The following is a 26,243-nucleotide window of genomic DNA, read 5'->3' on the forward strand; positions in this document are numbered from 1 at the left end:
CAGAAGGCAAAAGGCACGTCTTATATGGCAGCCCACAACAGGGAATGAGAGCCAAGCAAAAGGGGAAACCCTTTATAAAAACATCAGATCTCATGAGACTTACTCACTACAATGAGCACAGTATGGGGCAAACCACCCCATGATTCAATTATCTCCAACCAGGCCCCTCCTACAACAGGTGAGAATTATGGGAGCTACAATTCAAGATGAGATTTGGGTGGGGACAGAGCCAAACAATGTCAATTTATAAGTAAAATTTGAAATTCTGTTCCTCAGTTGAACTAGTCATATTTCAACTGCTCAATAGCCACATGTGGCTTGTGGCTACCACGTAGATTTATAGAATATTTCCATCACTACAGGGAGTTCTATTGAATGGTGCTGATTAGAATGTTGACTTGTAAAGGATCTAGGAAGGTTTGAACTGTATTCTGTGCCAGCTTTCCCCAGAAGGCTCCTCAGATGGATATGCGTAGAGAGTGAAGCAAGATAAGTACCACTAGACTTTCAACCCCCGCCCCCAAACTCCTAGAACTCTAGCTCAGCATGTGAAAGGCTGAATTCCATGCACAACTATTCTAGGCAAGTCACAATGGCCCAGAACCATGCAGGCCTCTTGCTATGACCTCCAAAGTTAAATCAGAGTTAGATATCAGGGTAAGACCAAAAAAAAAGAGCGAAAACAGCAGGGAACATCAGCTCCAAACCCTAAGAAAGGAAGAGGTTCTCCTCTCAGAATCATCTGAAGTGGCCCTTCCACGTACCCCAAACATATTAGCTCTACGTGGTAACCCCAACTCTGTAATTCCATAATCCAATCTATGACACAGCCAGCACCAGAGCCAGGGCAAAGAGATGAAAATAAGGGGATAGTAATACAGTATAGTAATGTTACCTCGATGGCCTCCCCTCCACCCTAACAGCAGCTCTTATCCTATTCTTGGGCCCTCCTTTCTCTCTACGTCCAACATTCTTGCAGCATCCTCCTTTTGGATATGTGTTTTCACACACCTGAAATAGAATAGAAGAGGATCTGATCATAGCAAATGGAAAGCAGGGTTAGGCTAGACAGGCGAGTCTTTTGGTTCCCCTCAACAATTTCAATACATTGTACTCACATTGTATTTATCTTCAAAGCTCTGAAATGTTACTTTTTAGACACTAAGTACATAAGTCTTCCTTTAGAGACTGTTTGTGTCTAAATTGCATTTCTATTGGACACAACTGATAAATTAAAGAGCTGCTTCTACTGCTGCGACCACACTGAGGACCTCAAACACTGAAAATTTGCTGCCCTGAAACTCCTTTCACAATATGCTACACTGTTGCCAGTAAATAATAGTCAGGCACTTTCTACTCCTACACTTCAAACACCTAATGCAAGTTCGCATCACACATACTGGTGCAGATAGCAAACCCCCAACACTTACGAAGACAAACAGCCACATCCAAGGCCAACTCACCTGCACATGTTGCACAGAGTTAAACAGAAAACCTCTGAGTCAATGAAATATCATTTCAGAGGCATTCCCCCCAGCTCCCACAGGACCTCAGTATGGGACCCCTGCCTTCCAATAGTGATAGCATCTCATGTTGGCTGGCATCAGGCTTTGCAAACTTACTCAGAGATTGTGCATGAATTATTTTATCTAATTAAACTTTATGTTAATCCTCAAGGCAGGTATTACCATCTCTGTTTTACAAATGAGTGCACTGGGGTCAAAACACTTAAATAGTTTCCAAGGGTCATATACCTGGTGAGTGGCAGAGGTGGAACTCAATCCAATATCTGCTGGACTCCATGGGGCTTGAAGCCTGTTTCCCATTAAAGGAGTACATCAGAAACATAAGATAGAGATTTGGAGGCTAGATATTAGGAAGATTGCCTCGGCTAACATACACAATACAAAAAGAAAAAATTCACCTCACCTCTTCCATGCTGTTGTATTCAACTAACCACAAGAAATATGGAAGGAAAGTAAATTAACAGATCTACAGCCAGTCAACAGATAGCACACAATAACAGGTCCTGTTTCCCTGAGAGGTTGTGCTAATTGGCAATATTCCATCTCCCAGCTCCTATCCCAAGCCTACTCATGTTCTCCTGCCCTGACCCTTCTATGACCACTACAATCCACACCAATGCTCTCCAGACCAAGAGCTCTCAAGGTCTTACAGATTCCTGGCCCACCCTTAGAGATTCTGACTCAGTAGGTTAGGCTAGGCTCTAAGAATTTGCATTTCAAACCAGTCCCCAGATAATGCAGACATTGCCAGGCAATGGACCCCATCTGGGAGGCACTGGCCTTGACTCTGGCAGGACTTTCATCATACAACATGAACTCGGTTACTCGCTCTGTTACTCCATCCTACTTCCCAGCCACCTCCCTGCTGCCCTCCCCATCTTCAGAACACCCATCCCCCAAAATCCAGAATCAAACCCAGTCACTGTCTGTGACTGGTGCTCGGAGTATAACAGACTCCCATCTTGTTCTAGGCATAGCATACTTGCCTTGTGTGCCTTGGTTCTTATAAGTGGGCTCCTCTCTCAGCCACCATTCTCCATTTCTTACTCTAATACCATTCTACTCCAAGTTTCTTGTAAAGCTGGGGCTTTTCTTCCTTTGGCGAAGACTCCTCCCTGGGAGTTCACTCATTCAGTCCTGAATGCCAAAGTAGCACCTACAGGACTTATACCTGCTGACCCACTTTATTGATGCCAGGTATCTGCCTGCTCTGACATCCATGTCTTACCTAACCCAGATTCTCCAACACTGAGCTGTTTCTGCCAGCTGGATTACTGAACACCTGTTCTTGTTCCTCTCCCTCACCACAGCAGTTTGTCTGGAAGTTGAGCTCAGATTGTCTTAACTTTGGAAAGAGGAATCACCTGCCATATTAAGCTCCCTTTTCAGCACCTGGAACTGGGACAGTTCCCCTAGAGGACCCAGAAGAGGCAAGTCCAAATGATGCCCACTTTTCCCTCGCTGTAAAAAGCAGGCCATGCCTCTTACTGAGATAAGGTAGTTTGTCTTATATATTGTTTTTCCCCCTGCAATGAATCCTTGCTGATTTCAGTATGGAAGTTAGGACTCATGAAGTGTATATGTCAGCAGCATTAGCCTGCACTCTCTAGGTAGTCTTAAATGCTTAAACATTAAGCAACAAGTAATTTGAGCCCTTGCCTGGTTGGCACCTGGAAATATATCATCCAATTTGGAAAGCAGAATACCTTTTAATATCCCCTCCAGTACCCAACATGGGGGTTCTCACAGAACAGACACTTCACGACTATTGAATGAACAAATGAACAAATGGATGAAGGCAAACAGTCGGGTTGTTCTCCCAGTTCTCCTTCATGGTTTGGTGTCCATATCAGTGTGCTCAGCCAGAATAAAACCACTTCCAATCTGCAGAAGCTGAGAGAGAGAATGCCTCCGGGCCAGACTTCCAACTAATTCCCAGCACAAAATCGGACCTGTGCATTCAGATGAATTGTGGCTTGAAGACTGCAATTACACCAGGTTTTGTTCAGGACGTGGATGTCTTTAACAGAAAAGGCTGTACTGTACTCCCTCCCACCTCTACTCCAGACGTCCTCCCTTCCCTCCCCCTAGGTCATCTCAAAATAAACTCTCCCTCTTACCCATGTAGAGGGCGCCCTTGTATACAGCAGCCATGCTACAGTGCATTTTCATCACTGACCCCCAGCCAGGCCAGCTATCTAAGTAGGTGGGACACACAGCTGCACATGCATATGCATTTATTATTATTATTATTATTATTATTATTATTTGAGATGGAGTTTCACTCTGTCACCCAGACTGAAGTAAAGCAGCGTGAGCTCTGCTCACTGCAACCTCCACCTCCCAGGTTCAAGCGATTCTCCTGCCTCAGCCTCCCAAGTATGGTGTATGCCACCATGCCCACCTAATTTTTGTATTTTTAATAAAGACAGATGTTTCACTACGTTGGCCAAGCTGGTCTCGAACCCTAATCTCAAGTGAGCTGGCTGCCTCAGCCTCCCAAAGTGTTGGGATTTCAAGCATGAGACACCGTGCCTGGCCCAACGTTCATAATTTTAAAGCATCTCTATGTTACCTGTAATTCCCTTGCCATCATTCCTTGGGGCAGGCCTCCTGAAAAATAAAAATGCTCTCTGGGGAAGGTAATCCAAGAACACATTAACCCCCTAGCTCAAGCGTATTCATCAAATCAGTGAGCCTGTTCTGCAACAGAAACCTGAGGGAATGAGGCAAAGAAGAGGTAAGTTTTGACAGGCAGGAAAGTTGCGAGGGAAAGGAAATGTCCTGGCATGAGTTACTTCTGCAAGAGCAGATCTTGGTACAATATCACATTAAGGGGTTTGGGTTCTCTGCATGGCCTGGTGCATAAATACCACCGGAGCTCTGGGAGGACAGGCACGAGGCAGTGGGTATACTGAAAGGTTTACAAGGTTCTCTGCAGAGGCTGGGTTGGGGAAGAGACACAAGGAATGGCTTGCAAAAAGCAAAGACTTCAGGATTTAAGGCAACCTATGATGACACGCTGTTGGCTGAGTTTTCTTGCTACCAAACTTTTCCACTTCTGGGGCAGTGTGGGGGGTGGTTTCTTGCTAGTGATGTCCCCCGTGGATGCCAGTCTTGCAAGCAAGAGGCAGCTAACAACAGATTGCACACAGTAAGAGCCTCACACTGGCTGAGCACCAATGCGGATGTGGGAGAAGGAAAATGGCTGATGCTGCAGGGGACCTCAGCTTCTAATGTCTGCGATGTTTACCTCATTAGGCTGTTTTCCATAACATCAGCCAAAAACATGAAGAAAAAAAATAGCTGGAGGGACCCCGCCGGAGCTCAGGCCTGGATTCTGAGCCCTCACCCTCGGATTCCTCTGAGGTCTGAGATGGGACCTCTAGGCAGCCCTTTCCACTGGCTCGGTTACCTCATCTGCAAAGGAGCCACAACAACAGGGGAGGGGCTCCTGGGAGGAAACGCCAAGTCGCCCTCTGAGCAGCATTACAGCCGACTGAACAAAAAGAGGTGCTTACTGTTGTTATTACTGTTAGTTTCATCCCAAGCCCTTTGGTCCACAGCATTCATCTTCTCATAACGAGGATGGCTGGGGGAGGTGGGACCAGGAGTCTAGGCAGCTCCTAGGCTGAGAAAGTCAGGGAGTTCTGGGTGGGAAGAAAGTCCAGAAGGTGGCCATTCTACATCGGAGCAGGCTGGGCTAGGACTGGACAGCTCAGTCCATTGGGAAAGGGAAGGCAGGTGCCATCAGGCAAACAGCCAACACAAGTTCAAGGTGAGAAGGTTGATGCCAGTGGGGAGGGCAGGACCCAAGGTGGCTGGAGAGAGTCTAGACAGCACCAGGGACCCTGGGGTTCAGGGGCAGAACCCTCTAATGCTGGAAAGGGAGAGGGTGAGGAAGAGGGCATGGGAGAGGCCAGGTGTGGGGGGCCAAGTAGAGCTTGGCCACAAAGCATAAGTTAAGAGTCCTGCTCCAAGATCCACACCAGAGCACCAGAACATGCTGGGCTTCCCACCATACACCGGCCTGGGGTCAGGACTGGTCCCCCAAGACTGAGCCAACCCACAGGCAGGGGTGAGAGATCAAGAGCTGTGGGGACAGGGAGCCAAGTGTGTCATCCACGTGTCTGCAGTAAGTAAGACAGTTCTGGATTTTTACTTCTTGTCCCTCCTAGTGGTATGGACACTAAAATGTCCCTGCTCATCTACAAAGTCTTGGTCTCCTGCCTCCCTTCCTCCATCTCCACTCCTGCCTTCCTCCTCTTCCCCTCTCTTCTCCCTCCCTCTGCCAGCCAGGCCATACCCTGCTTCAGGATGGCTCCTTGGCACTAATGTTCTTTGCCCCAGGGGTGCAAGGATCCACTGTGCTGGCGAAGGCAAGGACCCCCAATGCTGTAGATGAGGAACCTGTTCTGCCTGGTCCTGGTACGTGCTCAGCTTGCCTGAGGCAACAGCCACAGGGCCGACGAATGAGCTCATATCTGTGTGTCTGGGGGGTAAGGGGTAGGGAGTAGGGAAGTCTTGGAGGGGAAATCATCTCTCGCTCTTTCCCGCCCTGGCCAGCTGGAAATGTGCTGTGTGACTTTCCAATGTAATTAGTTGAACCCTTAGTCCTGACAGAACAAAGCTTCAAAAAACACCTCTGGGTTTCTTGGCTCTCAGCATCTTGAAAGACAACAGAGAGTATTTGATTGCAGCAAAGTAGAGCCCCAGCTCCCTGATCCTCGCTGCCAGGGGCAAGCCACTGCGAGAAAACAACCTCCATCTAGAAAACGCCAAGCAGAATGAGAACATCTGAGCTCACATCACAGTGACTCCATGTCTCAGGGATCTGACCCTGAGGAAACCTTAGTAACAGCTGCCCACAGAGGCTCTGCCCAGCAGATCAGGGGGCAAAGAAGACCCACTTCTAATACCTTCCAATGTGTGCCTGCCCTGCAACCTCAGGCAGGCTCTGCTGCCGTGCCCTCTGCCAACCTCCCTGGGGTCCTCGCCTGGGGCAGCCAGGGCCCAGCTCCATGCCATTCCAGTTCCTTCCTGGGACGGACGCACTCACCTCTCAGCGACATCTTCCCATCCCCTACTTTCTCAGCCTCCTTCCTCTGCCATAGCCCACCCTGGCTGCCCAGGTCCTATTGCAGACCCCCAACTCCCGATCAGCCACCTCCCCTTGCTATGCCACTGGGCAAGGCCCAGGCCCCACCTGTGCTGAAAGGGCAATGCCTGTGGCAGGGAGAACAAGAGCAGGTGGGCTGGGGATGGCCTCAGGGGCTCCTGGGGGTTGTGCAAGGACGCTGAACTCGCCAAACAAGCAATGCTACCATAGACTGAACTATGGGATGTGAAAAGCCTATAGGAACATATTCTAGTGAGAGAGTGAAGCAGCTCCATTTAAAATGCCACCACTTCCCCTGACCGTGTCAATCGGATTCTGTCGTATTTAAAACGTAAACCAGACAGTCCACCCAGGAGCAGCACCAGCCCAGCTCCATCTCCTGTGGCTGCCTGTCCCCTCCTCACTGGCCAGTGACACTTGCCTGTCCCGCTGTGTCCTGGAGGCAGCCAGAGGATCTGGGTCAGGCATGCAGCTCACCCTTGGAACCCACAGAAGTAGGACAAATGCTGTTCTACCTTGCTCTGCACTGCACCCCAGGGCAACGCACCACACTGCAGCCTACCCAGGGCCGTTGGGACCTCAAGCCAGACGGTGGGCAGGTAGGAAGGCAGATGGGCTGCACCAGGCCTGGGTGGACTAAGGACATGGATCCCAACTCCAAAAGGAATTCTGCCTTTTTCCAGGGTGAGCAGAAAGGCACCCACAGTACCCACCAGCAATCACCTACAAAACCAGAGTGAGAAACCGGTCACCAGTTCACCCAGACAACTCAGCATCTGAACCTCTAGTTAACTGGGGATCGCCGTCCCCGCCATCGGATGGATATGCCTTGCCGCATGATGCTGCGATGCTGCGGTCTGGATCCGCCGATGCCCTTCCCGCCGCCGATGCGCGCGCTGCCGGTCATTGCCGCGGTCTTGCGTCTGCCGCCTGCGGTCTTGCGGTCTTGCCGCCTGCTGCTGCAATCTGCTGCTGCCGATGCTGCTGCCTGGATAACCTTGCCGCATGCCGCGGTCTGCTTGCCTGTCTGCCTTGCGCGTTAACGATGCCTGGGACCGTCTGCTGCCTGGATATGGGATATGCTGGACCTGGATCGCCGTAATCAATCTGCCGCCGCAATGCCTGCTGCTGATGCCGGGATGCCGTGCTGCGATGCCTGCTGCGATGCCGCGATCTGATGCTGCCACCGATCTGTACCGATGCCGCCGCCAACGATGCGTGCGGTCACCGCGTGCGATGCCACCCTGCTGCGATGCTGCCAGACATACACACACATACACACACACACACAGGCTTCATCCTCTGACCTTTACTCCCTATGGAGTTTATTCTCTCTTTACAATTAGATTTGTAAGCCTAGTGGCCTCCAGTATCTTCTATCCTTTCACCTCCTAGTCACCCAACCATAAAGTGTATGAGCACATGCACCAGAAGTTAAGCCTCCCATTGGTAGGCTTACCTTTCCAAAAACCACAATGTAGTTTTAAACCAAACTGTGCCTTTTCCTATTTGAAAATTTTATTTCTATATCAATGGTTGCTGATGAGGCCACATGCAAATTCCTGATGAAAAGTATGTAATTTAGGCCAGGTGCAGTGGCTCACACCTGTAATCCCAGCACCTTGAAAAGCTGAGGCAGGTGGATCACTTGAGGCCAGGAGTTCAAGACCAGCCTGGCCAACATGATGAAATCTGGTCTCTGCTGAAAATACAAAAATTAGCCAGGCATGGTGGCACATGCCTGTAATCCCAGCTACTTCCAGCCTGGGCAACAGAGCAAGACTCTGTGAAAGAAAGAAAGTAAGAGAGAAAGAGAGAAAGAGAGAGAGAGAGAAAGAAAGAGAGAGAAAGACAGGCAGAAAAATATATACTTCAAGTTTAACCAAAGTCCAAATATTTGCCAGAAAGTGTTTCAGGAAAAGAATCAAATTTCCTTCCTTTGGCAAAAACTATCTAGCAGGAAAAATTACAGAATCCAAGATGTTACGGTCAAATTATAAAATGATAACCAGGCTGGGCACAGTGGCTCACACCTGTAATCCCAGCACTCTGGAAGGCCAAGGTGGGTGGATCACTTGAGGTCAGGAATTCGAGACCAGCCTGGCCAACATGGTCAAACCCCGTCTCTACTAAAAATACAAAAGTTAGCCGGGCATGGTGGCACACGCCTGTAGTCCCAGCTACTCAGGAGGCTGAGGCAGAAGAATTGCGTGAACCCAGGATGCGGAGGTTGCAGTGAGCCAAGATTGTGCCACTGCACTCCAGCCTGGGCAACAGAGTGAGACTCCATCTCAAAAAATAATAATAAAGATGATAACCAATCTAGGATGAAATTAGTTAATTTGATCCCACTTAAAGAGGACAGAACTCTCAAACCAAATAAAGAAATCAGACTGTGATTTTTTTTTCATTTCCAGTATTTGATCAGGAGTTTGCTAATATTTAATTGTTTCTGCTTTATTTCAAAGGGGGCTTATGTGCCTACTTCCCATCTAATGTCATCAATATCTGACCACTGAAAATTAAAATCGACACTTCCTATGCTTCCCCTCTTGCCAGCGTTCCCAATTACACTTAGTACCATATTCAGTTGTGACAGATGCTCACCTGCCCTCTGGCTAAAAATAACTGTCATCGATGTCAGAAATGGCAAATGTTCCCTCTCTCTGCTTAACAGCCCATTAGGCGGCTTTGTGAAAGAGGCAGATGAATCCCTCACCAAAAGGTGGCCTCAACTTCACCCACACCAAGTGCCCGAGACCTTTTCATATATCAATCGTTGAGATGGCTTTTATCAGTTAAAAATAGATCTGTCACCCCAATTCACAGCAGAGGCTGCACACTAGATTTTGCAGAACCCAACAGCACTACAGTTTGGGAATAAGAACCTGGAGACACGCAGGGCTCAAAGAAGACCCCGCAAACCTTGGCATTATCCTCTCCTCTCTGTCTTTGCCGATGCCTCGTGACATGTTTCCAGTGATGCCTCCCTAGGTAATCTCTTTGAATTCCAGGTGTCTACAGTGTGTGCAGTCAAAAGAGTTCTACCAGGTTTCCCTTGAAGAGTCCCTGTGCAACTTACACTAAAATAATTCTCCTTCTTGCTAAAACATTTCCACATTATCTTACCTGCTTAAAGCAATTCTACTATATTATAATTATCACATTGCCTTGTAATGACTTGCATTATGAATGTCTCTCCCCATCCCCCACCCTCCTCCACCCGCAAACTTGAGCTCCTTAAAGAGCCCTCTGTGGCCTCGGTGTTCACTGGCACAAAAAGAAACAGGGTCTCTTTGGTTAAATTGAGTTAATTTGAATGGAAGCTGCTATGTCAATAATTTCTTCCTTCTTAGATTCTGAATCCTATTACGACTCCCGTAACTTAAGTTAGATTTCAATGGTTAATCAACAGGTCTTATCAATCTTGAACATTCTTTTAGGCTCCTAAGAAGGGACTATATGAGACTAATACATTGTGGGAAATAAGCAGTTATATTGTATATTTCTACATTTTAGTCCTTACATGTCTACCTCCAAAAGGAAATTAATAACCCTGATGACTAGTGTCTCTAAGGCAAATATAACATTGAAATTAAATATGTGGTATGCTTAGCTCAATGCCAGCACATGGAATCCTCTTTGAACATTAGCTCTCCATCCCCATGTGCTGCTTAGTGTCTCTAGTAATGGATAAAGCTTATAGGGGAAACAGCCTGGTGAATGCTGCCTCATCCATTGGCACCTGCTCCATCATTTCAGGCCAGGAGTATTTAGTGACAATCATCTGGACACGCAGCCACAATATACTTCCTGACACCAATGAATGATTGTTCTGTTTAATTTCACTTGTCTCTTTCACCTCCCACTCCCACCCCAAGCTGTGGTGGTTTAACTAAAGCCAATCCCAAAAGTAGAATACACCTGGTGGGCCTAAGCCACGAAAAAGAAAACTAAGCACCTATAAGGAGAACAGGATGTTTTCCACCTAGAGATCTACCATCTTCAAAGTTTACCAATTAAGGGATCTTTACTATCAGGAAACAATAAAAGAACCCTCCTTTACATATAGAGGCCGACAGAATTTTAACCTTTCAAAATATGGTGAAAAAAGATGGACTATGAATGCATGACAAATCAATAGAGGCAGCATGAACTTGCTGACAGTAAGAATGTGTCAGCTTGAAGAACTGCACCTGCAGGAAGCAAAGCTCTCCTGCCACAGACAGGCAGTGTATCCCAATGGAGGAGAAGAGTAAAAATAGCCAACAAACTCTGTTTGCTTATTAACTAACCCTCTCGTTGTCATTTAAGTCTCTGAGGATCCCTGGCCAAGAAATGCCCTAACCAGTGCACATAGATATTCTGATCTTTGCTGAGGAATTGCACATGAACCAGGGTTCCAAAACCTATCATTTAAGGGTAAACAGTAGATTTAAAGACCACATCCTACTTCTTAGTGACCTACCCAGATGTACATCTCCAATGTGATGCATCCTGCAACCACCAGCTGGTCTCATCCTTTACCAATGCAACCCAAGGGACTAACAGGTTACCACAATAATATTCCAAGCAACTTGGAGACAGGCTGGAATTATTAATAAATCCCAAGAGTTGGTTCAGTCAGGTAGATGAAATCTTACATGCCTACCAGGGTGGTGAAATAAGGTAACTGTCTAATTGCTAGTCATTTCTGTAGTTTTGATGGTTGGTTTGTTCTTTAATTTTAGAAGCAAACTCCCCAAATTTATAATGCAATCAAAACCAACTGAGGCAATTCTGACCCAAAGGTATTAGCACTTTACGGAACCATCTCAATGTTCTGAGACCATCCAGAGACCCCAGAAGGAGGCATACCCAATCCTCCGATCCCTCCAAAGGGGACCTCACGGCACAGTCACAGCCACCGAGACTCAGGTGCACTTACGTAGGGCATGCCACTCGTCCTGACGGATGGTCTTCGTGATGTTGAAAGTGAGGTTCCTGGGGATGGTTGCTGAGGAGTAGTGGTATTTGATGTACGTGCATCGCTCAATTTCTCCTGGAAGAGAGAGACAGGAAACAAAATGTTAAGGAAGCAGCAACCACATATGGACTAGTTCTGGGATTAATTTTTCCATCCTGGAGAAGAAGACATTTCATATTGGGCCTGGTGACAACTACAGAAAGACAATACCTTCAACTCCAAAAGAGCAAGAGAGTAGAACTATAATCACATAGCATTGATTTAGATGGAAAAATACATCTTTGGGATCATGCAGAGGTGGGAAGAACCAATGTTTAGGCTGACAGCAGCTTGTCTAACATTCCCAGGAAAATCAACTTCCAAGTCAAGAGAGGAAGTCTGGCATCAAAAGACATCAACAGTTTCCATCCAGGGACCAGCAGAGAGCAGGCTTTGTTAAGCCTTAATGATATCATTTGTGCTCTGAGCACACACAATTTTCTGGAATGGTGAGCTGGGGGAATGGTGTGCGGGGGGCCTCCATCCTCTCAATGTCATCCTCCCAACCTCACCTCTGAACACAAAGCACTCAGATTAATCTGGGTCTCTTTGAACTAGTCTCTTTTCAGGTTTCTTGAACAAAATTTTGATTTATTAACAGCCTTAACACCAATCAAAGCATGCTTTACTAGTGGATTCTCAAAATAGATCTTAGATTGTCAAATTTAGATCTTAGGGCAGAGATTCTCGAAGTGTGGTCCCAGGGCCAGCAACATCAGCATTCCCTAGGAACTTGCTACAAATGCAACTTCTCAGGCTCAACCTCAGGCCTACTGAGTCAAACTAGGAAGTAGAGCCTGGCAATCTGAATTTACATCAGCCCTCCAGGGATTTTATTACACACTTAAGTTTGAGAACCACTGCCTCGGAGAAACTAACAGAATTGCCAGTGCATTAATGCATAAATCCACCCTGTTTGCAAATTCCAAAAGGAAGGCACGATGGGGAGCTCTTCCCCCATTACTTTTGGTTTCTTGCAGCCATATCTATTGACGCTTGCTCATCTGGGGGATATAAAGACTCAATGTCAGAGCATTGTGAAGAATCAGGAAAGGGGTGATTTTTAAAGGTTAGGGGGTTTTAAATTTGGTTTTGCACCTGAATGGATTTTGATGATAATCCATTTTGCACCCCACTGATTTTCAATTTATAAGTGGTGGCACATGATTGAATTGTTTGACCCCCGGCCCACTGTCAGCAGGGAACCTGTAATTGGTGAAGTGCAATAATTTAGACAGTGCCTCATGAAACTGATGCCTTATTGTAAATCATATCTGGACAACTGCCCAGTTGCCAGTTATTGGCGGACACTCCTCCAGTGGGACTGACGCTGTCCAAGAAGCACATTCTAGAGAGTAGTATGCGCTCTTCCTGCATCTTCCATTTTTCGACTTTGCTGCCTCTTTTCCTTTAGCCCACAAGCATCCTGAAGCCTCTCACATGCCCCCAGCATTCCCCCTAAGCACACCTCCTCCTCATGCCTTCATCCTGTCACCCTCCTTCCTTAACTTGCAAAACTTGTTGAAAAAGGAGTCTACCAGCCAGTCTCCACTTCCTCCATTCACATTCACACCTCCAACCCCACATGCTCTAATTTCCATAACAATTTCCATTAATAGCATCACCTCCCATCCAGTCTACATCATAAATCCTGCAGTCATTGCGAATGCTGCTTCCTCCTCAAGGGTGCCCCACCTTCCTGACATCCAGCTGGTCACAAAATTCTGCCAGGTCTACTTCAGAAATGTCCCCGGAGTCTCGCACCTACTGTCTATCTCCCCTCCTCCTGTAGTAGTTGTCCTGATACAGTCAACAACCACATCGCTTAAGGACTTATGAGATAGGAGGGACTCGCCAAGGCTGTAGACCACTGGTTTCCAACTTTACTTATGCTGTGGTGCACACACAGAAGATGTTTACAAGGCACCCTGGAGTGAACAGATGAGGCTGCCTGCTCTGTCCAGGCTCCTAGGGCACTGAAGAAGCCAGGGTTTCCAACACACCTGGAATCTATTTATGGGTTTTGGACTTATTCCACCGGTGGGAAACTCTGTTATGGATATCAACTCATTTAATCATTCAATCCGTTCTACAACCAAATTAAGTAGGCATTACCATCCTTATCCCTATTTTTTTAATTTTTATTGATTGATTGAGACAGAGTTTCACTCTTGTTTCCCAGGCTAGAGTGCAATGGCATGATCCCGGGTTCAAGCGATTCTCCTGCCTCAGCCCTCAAGTAGCTGGGATTACAGGCATGCACCACCACACCCAGCTAATTTTGTATTTTTAGTAGAGATGGGGTTTCTTTATGTCGGTCAGGCTGGTCTTGAACTCCTGACCTCAGGTGATCTGCCCACCTCAGCCTCCCAAAGTGCTGGGATTACAGGCATGAGCCACCGCATCCGGCTCCTCATCCCTATTTTTTAATGAGAAAGTGAAGGCATGAGGAGATTAAATGACTCACTGAAAGAGGTAGCAGTGCCAAGATTAAAATCCAGGACTGTCTAACCAGAGTCTCCTCTATCAGGCCACTCTCCCATGTGGAGTGTATTCTAGAAAGGAAAATGTGATAATGTCATACCCCATTCACAGGCCCTGTGTTGGCCTCTTTACACACAGGATAAACCCCACACTCCTCAGGTATAAAGTCCCAGCTCCCTTCAGGCCCCAACCTTGACATACCCCAGGCTCCAGCCAGGTGAACCTCCCACCTTACCTTGAATATGCCATATTCACTCCTGACTTAGCATTTATTCTCCTTCCTGCCTTTCTTTCCCTTAGGATGAGCAAAAACCTACTCATCATAAGAGATGGCTCAAATGGCAGCTACTCAGCAAAGCCTTCCTTGCATCTAGATTGCACCCCAGAAGCAGGCGTTCCACCAGCAGCTTCCCTGCTTCTGTCCTTCCTGCAGCAAACACACTCCTGCACTGTGATTTATCTGTTTACATGCCTCACTCCCCGACTAGATTATGAGTTTCTCAAGGGCAGGGATGTTGTCTTATTCATTCATCTTTATCTTCCCAGCACCTAGCACCAGGTAAGCACCAATAACATGTGCTTTGAGGAAAGAAATGAATAATACGAGGTGTTCTTTGTAAGACTGCAGTGGGTAAAGAATCCAACTGCTTTTATTACATGCAAGGAATTAAAATAATTGAGGCAAATTAGAATCTAATGAATGAAAGGAGGTGATTGTTGCAGAACTCTGTGAGTCTATAGCAAACGCCTCTTCCCTGCCTGGACAATACAAGGAGAGGCTTATTAATCACAGTGAGGTAGAAGAAAATGGTGTATGATCACAGAACAGTGCCTCAATGGACTTGGTAAAAGTAGCCCCAGGGGCAGCTAGGTCAATGGTTTTGGGAGAAAAGAAAAGGAATCAAAGAAAGAGGAAAGGAAGATGTAAAGTGTAGAAGGCTGTAACAAGAATACCATCATGCCTTGGACATGTGCAGTTGCGCAGGTTGTGTCCTGCACAAGGGCACTTCCCAGGGACACCTGGGCACTGAAATTCAGCTGCTCCTCTTTTGGCTAAGCTTTGCACCCTGCTGGGGGTTGCTGGGGGCTGCCCTGCCAGAAGCTCTGCCTTTGTCTCACTTGCACAATGCTGCCTTACGAGGTAGCAGCAGCCCTACCTACAATAATTTTAAGATTCAACAAAACACCTCTAAGACCCAGCCTTGGGACACAAAACCAGGTCCCACTGGGAATGGCCAGATTGGTGACTCACTCTTGTGTGAGGAAAGCACCTGATTTCTTAGCTCAGGTCAGATTCTCTCAGCCTCAACAGAAACTCAACAAGTTGCCACTGGTTCCAGGCAGGCTGGAGCCAGCTCCCTTAACCTCCTCCAACCGCAGCCCACCCAGCCAGAGAGGGAAGAGGCCCTTGACCTTCAGCAAGAGCAAGAAGCCAGCCCACAGGCACTGCAGGTGACTGGCTGGGGAGCCTGCCTGGAGCAGCCACCACAGCCCCGCTGGAGGCCCTGGCTATTTGCTTTGCCTCGGGGATTGCAAGCATCCTGCCTCTGACAGCAATTAAATTTGAAAGATTCAAATATTGCCTAAAAAGAAAAGGAAAATATTTATCCATGTGTCTGCAGGTCCTGTCAGTGTGCTGGGCTTTTGTAAATACAGGAACCATCTGGGCACCAAATAAGTAGGCCCAGAATGTGGGCTTCCTAATACAAACAGGTTTTCCTGCAGCACGCAATGCAGAGGGGGCTACCTGGAAGGCAATGGAGAAGTTCACGGCCTTCCCAGGAAGGAAGGACAAACGCTTCTTCACCAAATTCCTGCATCCCAGCCCAGAGCCTCCGTTCTCCCTCCAGAAGCCTCAGGTAGGGGAGGACTGGCTGGTTGAGACCCCAGGGGTGGCTCCTTCCTGTGCCCCCTGTAGGAGACTTATTTATTTATTTAAAAGAGACTGGGTCCCACTATGTCACCCAGGCTGAAACGCAGTGGCACAATGATAGCTTGCTACAGCCTGGAGCTCCTGGGCTCAAGTGATTCTCCCAGCTCAGCCTCTGCAATAGCTGGGACTACAGGCACATGCCACCATGTCCAGTTCATTCTTTTTTTTATTTTTAGTAGAGATGGGGTCCCACTATATTGCCCAGGCTGGTCTCAAACTCTCAGGCTCAAGTGATCTGTCCACCTCAGTCTCCTAAATTACTGGGATTACAGGCATGAGCCACTACACCTGGCCTTTTCTTATGTTTTGTAGAGATGGGGTCTAACTATGTTGCTCAGGCTGTCTCAGATTCCCATGCTCAAGTGATCCTTCCACCTCTGCCTCCCAAAGTGCTAGGAGTACGGGCGTGAGCCACCACCCCTGGCCTGGTGGGACACTTTAAACCCTCAGTCGTGCTCTGCCTTCTGAGCTGGTGACCCCTCCTGCCCATATGTCAGGGTCATAGCAAGACAGAGGTAATTAAGGAGAGTTTCAAAAAAGGACAATTTAACCCAATAGCAAAAGAACGACCTGATTAAAAAATGGGGAAAGGATGTGAACAGACATTTCTCCAAAGGCAGTGACATTCAAATGACCAACAGGAAAAGATGCCCAACATCACTAATCATCAGGGAAATGCAAATTGAAACCACAAGGGGACATCACCTCACACCTGTTAGGATGGCTATTATCAAAATAAATAAATAAATCATACTGGCGAGGAGGTGGAGAAAGCAAAACCCTTGCATGCTATTGGTGGGACTGTAAATCAGTGCAGCACTCTGGGGCTCAGTATGGCGGTTCCTCAAAAAATTACGAATGATCCAGCAATCCTACTCCTGGGCAAATATCCAAAACAATTGAAATCACTATCTCAAAGAGATATCTGCACTCCCATGTTCATTGCAGCATTATTCACAGTAGCCAAAACATACAAGCAACCTAAATGTCCATCAGCAGATGAAGGATAAAGGAAACGTGTATCCATGCGATATCCAACATTGCATCCCTACAGTGCCATATAATCGATCTTTAAAAAGAAGGGAAGCTTGTTGCGTGTGACAACCACAGATTAACCTAGACATTATGCTAAGTGAATAAGCCAGTCATAGAAGGGCAAACACTGCATGATTCCACTTATATGAATTCTCAAACTAGCCAAGCTCATAGAAACGGAGAGGAGAACCATAGTTGCCAGGGGCTGGAGAGTGGGAGAAATGGGGAGATGTCATTCAACAGATACAAATTTCAGTCATGCAAGATAAATAAGAGATCTGCTGTATAACACTGTGCCTATGCTTGATCATACTATTATACACTCGAAAATCTGTTAAGAAGGTAGATCTCCTGTTGAATGTCCTTACCACAATAACAACAAAACAGGGAGGGCAATTTACAAAGCTAAGCACAGAGTATGAAGAGACCAGTGAAGGATGGTGCAGAGGACCCAGGGCTGGCAACAGAAGCAGCTGGTATGACCCCAAGGCCTGGAGGGGCAGAGGAGGAAGCTGTTACCAGGACCTGGCAAGGGTGGCCATATGGACAGAGATGATGCAGCCTTTGGTGGAGAGTCACAACCAACCTCTGGTGAGGTGACAGGGAAGAAACACCCAACCTCTCACTGCTCCAACCTTCAATCTCTCATCAGTTCCTCCCAGTAGCACAACCCAAACTAGAAGCCAGAGGGTAGGTCAGCCTCCAGGAGCTCAGATGCAGATGCAGAAGGCAGAGGCCAGGTTGGACAGGCAGACAAAACACCCAGCTCATTCCTCTCTTTCTCCAGGGCTCTTCCTCTCGCATCTCCCCTTGCTCTTCCACTTCCAAAGGCATCACTCTAGTTTTCGCTTAGTCCAATGCTAGCACAATCCAGAGCTCCATGGTGGCAAAGGGAGACATGGGGAACCATCAATGGGAAGAGACTATTTCATTATTTTTTCTCCATCTCAAATCTTTTAAGACCCAAGCATAGCATGACAACTCACATCAAGTACTAAGTGTGGTCCCTGCACATAGTAAGTGCTCAATAAATATTAGTTATTCTTATCAGTTGCTGTCCTAAGGCTAAAGGGACATGAACACAGGAACTCAGAAATGACATTACTGAAATGTTTGCGTCGTGCTATAAACACAGATCTATGTCTATCAAGTATAAATTTTCACACACAATACCCCCAGGAGGCTGGTGGAACAAGAGCTCTGATGTACGGAAACAGAGACCAAGGAAGGGAGGGTGCCAGAGATGGCAGAGAAACTGCATGCAGTGACACTGAATTCTGAAGTCTGGTCACACCTACAGCAATGCCAGCAGGCAGCTTTTCTCCCACATGTATCAGCTCTCAGCAATCCAGGGCTTCCTGAGTGCTTGTCAAAGAAGTCTATCACTCAAGGGTAATATATATTAAGCAGGGCCCTTCTAGGCAGAGTGGTTTTAGAGGCAATGCTAGGACCTAACTTCAGCCCATCTAAAATTATCTTCCCTAAACAAATGCTGTAGTACTTTATATCTCCATTAGAGAGCCATTCCTTTGGATCAAATATTGTTCTCCTGGACACCCATTGCTAAAGCTCTTGTAAATAAGTCTGAAGGGCTGAGATCCCAGATCCCCTTCCTCCAGATGGAAGGCCCCTCAGCTACAGAGGATGCCTAGAGAGCACAGATGCTGAGAAGGGATGAAGCACCCAAGGCAAAGGCAAGGCCCTTAACTACTCACAATGGCACCGGGGCACCTGGTGCTGACAGGGTGGCCGAGGAGGAATTGGAATGTGGGAACTCTCTCCCCCCATCACTTCACAAGTGGTGAGATGGGATTGGAATGTGATGGCCTAATGTATTTAGGAGAGGTTGAGTTAAACAAAGTATAAAATGGCTTCCTTATTGCAGGACTTTAAGAGTTTTTAATATACATTGTGACTCCCCCAAAAAGGGACAGTTACAGCAGATTTTCCTAGACTCCCTTAATCCCAAACCCTTTTTTATTCAAAGAACAGTTTCCAGCACTAGACGGAGTTTATCAAAATCAGAAACCAGGCCAAGTGCTGTGACTCAGCCTGTAATCCCAGGATTTTGGGAGGCCAAAGTGGAAGGATCGCTTGAGGCCAGGAGTTCAAGACCAGCCTGAGCAATAAAGTGAGACCCCGTCTCTATAAAAAATTTTTTTTTAAATTAGCTGAGTGTGGTGTTGCACACCTGTGGTCTTAGCTACTCAAGAGGCTGGGGTGGGAGCATTGCTTGAGCCCAGGAATTTGAGGCTTCAGTGAGCTGTGATCACACCACCACACTCCAGCCTGGGTGACAGGGCAAGATCCTGTCTCTTAAAAAAAAGTCAGAAGCCATTTCTTTTGTTTACGTTCTATTCCAGAGCCAAGCACAGCAATGGGTACATAGGAAGCCCTCAGTTATATTTGGATGAGTGAAAAATAGATATCAAGGTCTGCTATTTGATCAAATGATCTTCTAGGTAAATTAAGTAATGGCTCCAAGTGTCTGCTGCTCTCTTCTCCGAAGCCATATCTGAGAGCTACCAGCAAAGCCATATCATGGTTGAATTCCCACCCACAAGCTGTGTTCACACAATGCCTTAAAATGAGTCTGGAATCTGTGTGGACGAAACTGCCCTCAGTGTCCTGTGCCACATCCCCTCTGCTCACCTCTGATTGCAGCTGAAGCTGCAGTGGACTCTCCTGGGCAAGCCAATAGTGCCCACAGCAAGCACCCAGCAGCCCTCCCTGCCCCCACTCCCTTCCCAAGTCCACTAAGCCCACGCTGAGCAACTACAGTAGAGCAGCTCTCAACCAAGGGGGTGACAGGGTGACAGATGGAGAGCAGCAGCCCCATCCTTTGGGAGAGTAATTATGAGACGCTTTCTGCACAGTTCCTCAGAGGGTCCCTCTGGAATTGAACCTCACAGTAGTCACTGGCTCCCTCACCTTCTTGACTGGCTTCTTCCTCTTTCTGGTCTCACGCTTCCAGCTCCTGCACACCTGCTTCCCTCAGAGTCCCCGTCACAAGCTCCACTTCTGGGAGAACCTAAACTAAGAACAATGACCTGGAGGAGTGTGACAGACATGGTTTACATGCTTGAAAAAGGAACTGGTACAATCTAGTCCTGTGGTTGCTTTGAAGGGTCCTGTGGGCGTTGTTGGATGAGGCAGGCTCTCTCTTCCTTTGGGTTCCCCCGAGGCCCTTTCCTCTCTTGGTATTCACCTATCTACAGGCACAGGATGGACTCTAGTAGTCCAGGACACACTACTGGACCACTTCTGAGAGTCCGTGTGTTTCCTCCACCCCAGAGCTCCTTTTTTTAAAAAACAAACAAACAAACAAAAATCTATTCAATGCCTACCACATGTCAGAGGCTCCCATATTATCCCATGCCATCCTCATGACAACCCCAGGTGGGGGGTATTCTAGGACCAGTCCTGTTTGACTAAAGAGGCCTCCAGGCCTTCATCTGTGCCAGCCAGAGGAAAAGCTGGGATGCAGATTCTGGCCTCGCTAACCCAGGTCTGTGCTTTCCAGCGTGAGTGCAGCAGTTCAGACACCATGGCTATAAGGATTCACTGTTGGGTGGAAGATTTGTTGGGAACAAGAGTTATTTTTGCAGCAACAGTGCCTTGTACATGGAAGAAACTCAATACATCTACTGATGAGGAAAGAAAGAAAGGGAGGAAGGAAGGGACACTGTCCATGTCCTGTATGTTGCTCACCTTTCCACGGTGACAACGCTTGGAGTGGGAGACCACATGTGGGGTCTCCCAGTGACACATGCTGGCCTCTGCCCACCACATTGTCAGCCTTTAGGACTTGATGCTGTCTCACGCAATGGGCTGACAGTTCTTAGACTTTCTAGCCTGAGGCCTGGCTAATCCCCTGCACTTAATATATAGAAGATTAAATCAAAAGTAGAAAGAGCACATGGGAAAAAAACCACCAACAAAAAAAGACAAAACCAGTTAGAGCTTTAAGGCTCAGGCTTCGTCTCCTCTTTAAAGAGCATTTTCTTTAAAAAGAAAAAAGTTAAAATAACATTTTAGCAGGGAGATTTTTCTTTAGCACATTAGGAAGGCAATTTATCAGATGCATTCACATTATCACATTGGATTCTTTAGAAGACCACAAGAGTTGGGTGGAGGAACACAGGAGTCTAGGGGCTTAAAGATTGGAGATTAAAAGGAAAAACTTTGTCAGTGATGAAAGGGGCAGGAAGCAAACCAGGAATATTCTGGGGCTTCAAAGTGGGCAAACCATGCTGGTGGTTCCCATACCTCCCACAGCCCTGTCCCCAGCAGGGGCAGAAATGGGAGGGGCAGAGAAGGCACACCCTTGGCAACCTCCATCAAGACCGGCAATGTTGACAGGAGCTCTCCCTATTTAAGAGGCAACTCTTCACAAAGGCTTATTTCAAGAAATCTCCACACCCCACCTCCCCCACGTCTTCTCTTTAGCGCCTTCTGCTCCTCCCAGATGTTCTGAGCCCAAGGATTTGCAAGGCTTATAGCTGCTGCAGGCCCAGCCAGAAAGAAGGTTTTATTTTCTTCATACTAAGGAAAAGTGTTATCTATGTTTTTATTTTTAATGCTTTCAAATGCATTCCATTTTGTATGCTTTGTTTTTTTGTGCTGCCTTATCAATGTGGCCTTTTAATGTTGTTTTGTATGCATTGCGTAGACTGAGTCCTAAATATTTAATTTCTTTTCATTCTATGTTACATAAATGTTTGTTATGAGAGGTGCTCAGCGGACCCTCCTCATTACACACATGGAATTTCATTTTCAAAACCTGTCACCCACCCGCTCACCCCACCATCGTGTTTCTGACCCCCTTACCCTGCCCCTTAACACCTTCTGCTGGTTACTGTTACAACACATTTATTATATATTCATCATGTATTTCTATCTATGGCAAAAGCTCTGAGATAGAGGAGCTTGTGTTTTTCACCTTTGTGGTCCTGATGGTCAAAACGATGCTTTGAGTACTGTTATTCATTGTAACAATAGCTTCTGTTTAATGAATACTTTCTATGTATTAGGAACTGTGCACAGAACTGTTTTATTCATTTGTTTAATCCTAAGAGGTGCATTATTATCCCCACTCACAAATGAAGACTGAGAAGCTTAGAGACGTATTCTTATCAAAAGTGCATAGCTATTAGGTGGCAGAGGTGGGATTCAAATCCACCTAACACACTCCTAAGTATGCCCTGCCACATGTGTGAAAAGAACTTGGGAAATACCAGACTCTTCTGAAGGAAAGCAGGAGATCTTCCAAGGTTTTATACTGGAAACATAGAAAGTAAAACTTTTCCATTTGCAGGGATTTTCAGCACCTACAGACTCTGCTGCTCTTATCAGAGTAAGACAAAATGTTTGCTTCCATAGCTCCCCTAACAAGCTGGAGAGAAGATAGCTCCATAGTAACACAGAACACAGAAGTGAAGGAGAGCTCAAAGAGTGCTCACTAGCCCCACATCTGATGTCTTAAGTCTCAGCCACATTCCTGTCACCACTCCCAGGACAAGCCGCTTACCAGCAGGAGCCTTTAGGCAAGTCGTTCACCCTCTCAAAGCCTCTGTTTCATCATATACTGATGATAATAATAGCACGCACCTCAGAAAACAGACGAGGAATAAATGAGATAACCCGTGTAAAACCTGCTCCATGATGAGCCTTCAATAACATCCCCCTTCCCATACAACAGCCTATAAATATTTAAAGACAATGCTTATGCCCCTCCCCACCCCCAAGTCTCCTTTTCTTCCAGCTGAACGCTTCCCGGCTCCCCCAACCACACAGTCACAAAACCCATCACTACACTGGCCATCCTCTGGGTTCAGTCTGTGGCTGAGACTCTCTCCCAGGGTCACACGGAGCACTGGGCACAGTAACTCCTGTGCACAGTCAGACCTGTGCAAACCCAGTAGGGCCACCGGCTCCCAGGTCTGGTGTCACAGCTTTGGCCATGTGGCCTGGCCTCCTCTTAGCTTTGTGGGCTGCCACGTGCCGGTGCTGTCACCTGAGAGGACGGCGCCAACGTGATTTCCTCCAACAAAGCTACTAAGCCAGCTCTGCCCTTTCATGTGCTTGGGCAACTGTCTTTTCTCATTTTTCAGGTTTTTGGGGGGGGTTTTTTTGGTTTTTTTGGTTTTTTTTTTTTTTTCAGTATTTTGGTTTGCTACCTCAGTGTAGGATCTTCTATTTGTTCCAGCCCCTGAAAAAAATTTTGGATCATGATTGTGTCATTCTACAAATTAGCAATTAGTCCCACATGCTGCATCAGCAGGCCATCTCCATCCTCGCCAAGCCATCGCTAAAATCTTTCCACAGGGCGGTGCTGGAGGCAGAACTCTACCCAAGCACACACACAAAGCCTTGTCGTGACCTGAAATCAAGCGGTTAGGAGAAAGCGCTTTGGGTGCCATCATTCTGCTGCCAGGAACTCAGCTCCCTGATCTGCTTCCACACGTTCCCGTTTTGTCCACCTGGATGTCACGAGAGGCCTTGCCCACACTGTTCACCCCTATCAGTCTGTCTAAGAACCATATCCAAAAAGGGAATGAGGTCAGCTTGGCATGGCTTGTTCACTCTGCTGGCATCGCTGCTTTCTCGCTGTGTGCTCACCCACCATCTGTTTAATAAGCCTTTTGGACAGTTTTCCAGGGCTCCCTCTAACTGGGCTGCTTGTCCATATTCACGGAATCCCCTGATAGTGCACTCTTTCATTAAAAATCTAGCCACCGGTCACCTGCCTCCAGGCTCACAGCACTTTGCATTCCACAGCTCCCTCAAGCCATCCTGTCTTCACCCGCAACCAGGACAGCCCCACTAGAAAAAACCACCTCTCAGCCGCACTAGAAAAACCACTTCTCCCTGTGCTTCTACATCATCTGGTGGTCAGCACTCCAACTGAGAAATAAAAATGGGCCAAGCACAGTGGCTCACGCCCATAATCCTAACACTTTGAGAAGCCAAGGCGGGAGAATCACTTGAGCCCAGGAGTTCAAGACCAGCCTGGGCAAAATAGCGAGACCCTATCTACAAAATTTTTTTTTTTTTTTTGAGACGGAGTCTGGCTCTGTCGCCCAGGCTGGAGTGCAGTAGCACAATCTTGGCTCACTGCAATCCCTGCCTCCTGGGTTCATGCCATTCTCCTGCCTCAGCCTCCCAAGTAGCTGGGACTACAGGCACCTGCCACCATGCCTGGCTAATTTTTTGTATTTTTAGTATAGATGGGGTTTCACGGTGTTAGCCAGGATGGTCTCGATCTCCTGAACTCATGATCCACCCACCTCGGCCTCCCAAAGTGCTGGGATTACAGGTGTGAGCCACCGTGCCCAGACAAAAAAAAATTTTAATTAGCCAGGCATAGTGGCCTGCACCTGTAGTTTCAGCTACTTGGAGGCTGAGGCAAGAGGATGGCTTGAGACCAGGAGTTCATGGTTAAAGTGAGCTATGATGGCACCATGGCACTGCAGCCTAAGTGACAGAGTAAGACCCTGTCTCAAAGAAGAAAAAAGAGAGGGAGAGAGAAGGAAGAAAAAGGAAGCAAAGAAGAAAGGAAGAAAATAAGAAAGGAAGAAAGAGTGAGAAGCAGCCTCCCCACTGGGGGACCCCTAGGCACCTCTCCCGCTACAACGGGTGGAGATCTTCCCCAAATTATACTGGATGGCTTCCATTCCTCTGCCTTCTCATTGCATTTGCTAACCAGGTTCTTTTCATTCCTTTATCAAGAGACTCTTTTCCTTAACTAACGCACCTAGTAGGTTGCCATTACTACTAATGGCAGAAACCGCAATTACTTTTGTAGCAACCTGTAACATTTCACAGTCTTCTGTTGTAAAGGTCACCTTTTAGTGGGAGCTACCACCTTTTTATCCTAATTCCCTTTTTCCTGGATTCTGAATGCCCTTGCCCCTTTTCTGAGGTTTTTTTTTTTTTTTTTTTTTTTTTTTGCATGTTTTAAAGAAGACATTTTAAAATGTCATTACATAGTCGCTTCTTCACAAGAGGAAATAAAGAATGAGCTGTCACCGTCTGTGCCCCTCATGGCCCATCCTGCCTGCGCATTTTTGGCTACTTTTTCCCCACTTCGCTCATGTATTTTCCAGTCTGAAACGGACTTCTTGGGAAAGAATGAGAAGGTGAGGTATGGCTTCAGATTACCATCTGGGGTGTAGTAAATAATCTATCCCTTATTCCCATCACATCCCTAATGACCTTGGGGAAAGTTCAGAGCCTCGAGCTGCCACCACCCTGCCTGCAGCCCCACACGCCCAGTGCAGATACCCAGAGCAGCTCCTCCAGGCACAGTTTCAGCCAGTGGAAGAATCATCCATCTCCAGGCTCTGACAGACAAACGAGGCGAGAAGGAGACCAGATCTGGTTTTTCACTGGAAAACAATGAGCTCATGCTTTCTCTCTGGGGACCCAGGAAGTGGAGACAGATCTGGAGATGGGAGACAGTGATGGAGGCAGGCAGAGGTGATGAAGGATGGGCCAGGAAGAGGAAGGAGGCCAGTCTGGCACTTTTTAAATGTCACTTTTGATAAGAATCCCCAGCTCTCAGGCCAGAGGGAAACATCCATTTTCTTTAAATTAAGGATTCAGCATGAGGCAGTTGTCCTAAAGGAAAGGGACGAGGAGAAGATAAACAGACTTGGAAATTCGTCATTCCTGCTTCTTCAGAGAAAAGTAAAATGATTGTTCATGAGTCACCAGAATTGCAGATGCCAGGACAGAGATGGCTTTCCTGGGCTCTGCCACCGCCGCCTCTGGGTGTGGGGTTTTGGGACGCAATGGCAGACACTCTGCTGGCCAGCTTCTCCCCAGTCAAGTCCGCCTCCTCCAGGTATGCACCTCTAGAAGGCCAAGGCCAGGCATTTCATACAGACTGAGTTCAATAAAAATAAGAGGATTCAGACAGCCACCCAGATGCTTCCAAATAGCGGAATGAATGTTTAGTTTCAGCTAGGGGGGAAAAAAATGCATATCACTGAGTTTTCCACTTTTCCTTTGAAAAGGGAGTTACATAATGCTGATTTTCCTTTTTACCAGTTAATTCAGAGAGAGAGAAAGAAGAGATTAGGGAAGAACTGGGGGGAACTGAGTTGTACTTGAGAAACAAAATTCAGATGATTGACT

General features: G+C 47.1%; 1 protein-coding gene across 1 annotated transcript in view; it reads right to left on the reverse strand.

The window, feature by feature from the left end:
- Nucleotides 1-26,243, reverse strand: part of TMEM178B (transmembrane protein 178B) — a 407,419-nt gene that overhangs the window by 256,783 nt on the left and 124,393 nt on the right. Inside the window, exon 2 of the mRNA XM_003896692.5 lies at nt 11,573-11,686. Within this exon, the coding sequence (XP_003896741.2) occupies nt 11,573-11,686 (114 nt within the window). The remainder of the gene's footprint in view (nt 1-11,572; nt 11,687-26,243) is intronic.

Source organism: Papio anubis, chromosome 4, assembly GCF_008728515.1.
Source record: "Papio anubis isolate 15944 chromosome 4, Panubis1.0, whole genome shotgun sequence".
NCBI lineage: Eukaryota > Metazoa > Chordata > Mammalia > Primates > Cercopithecidae > Papio > Papio anubis.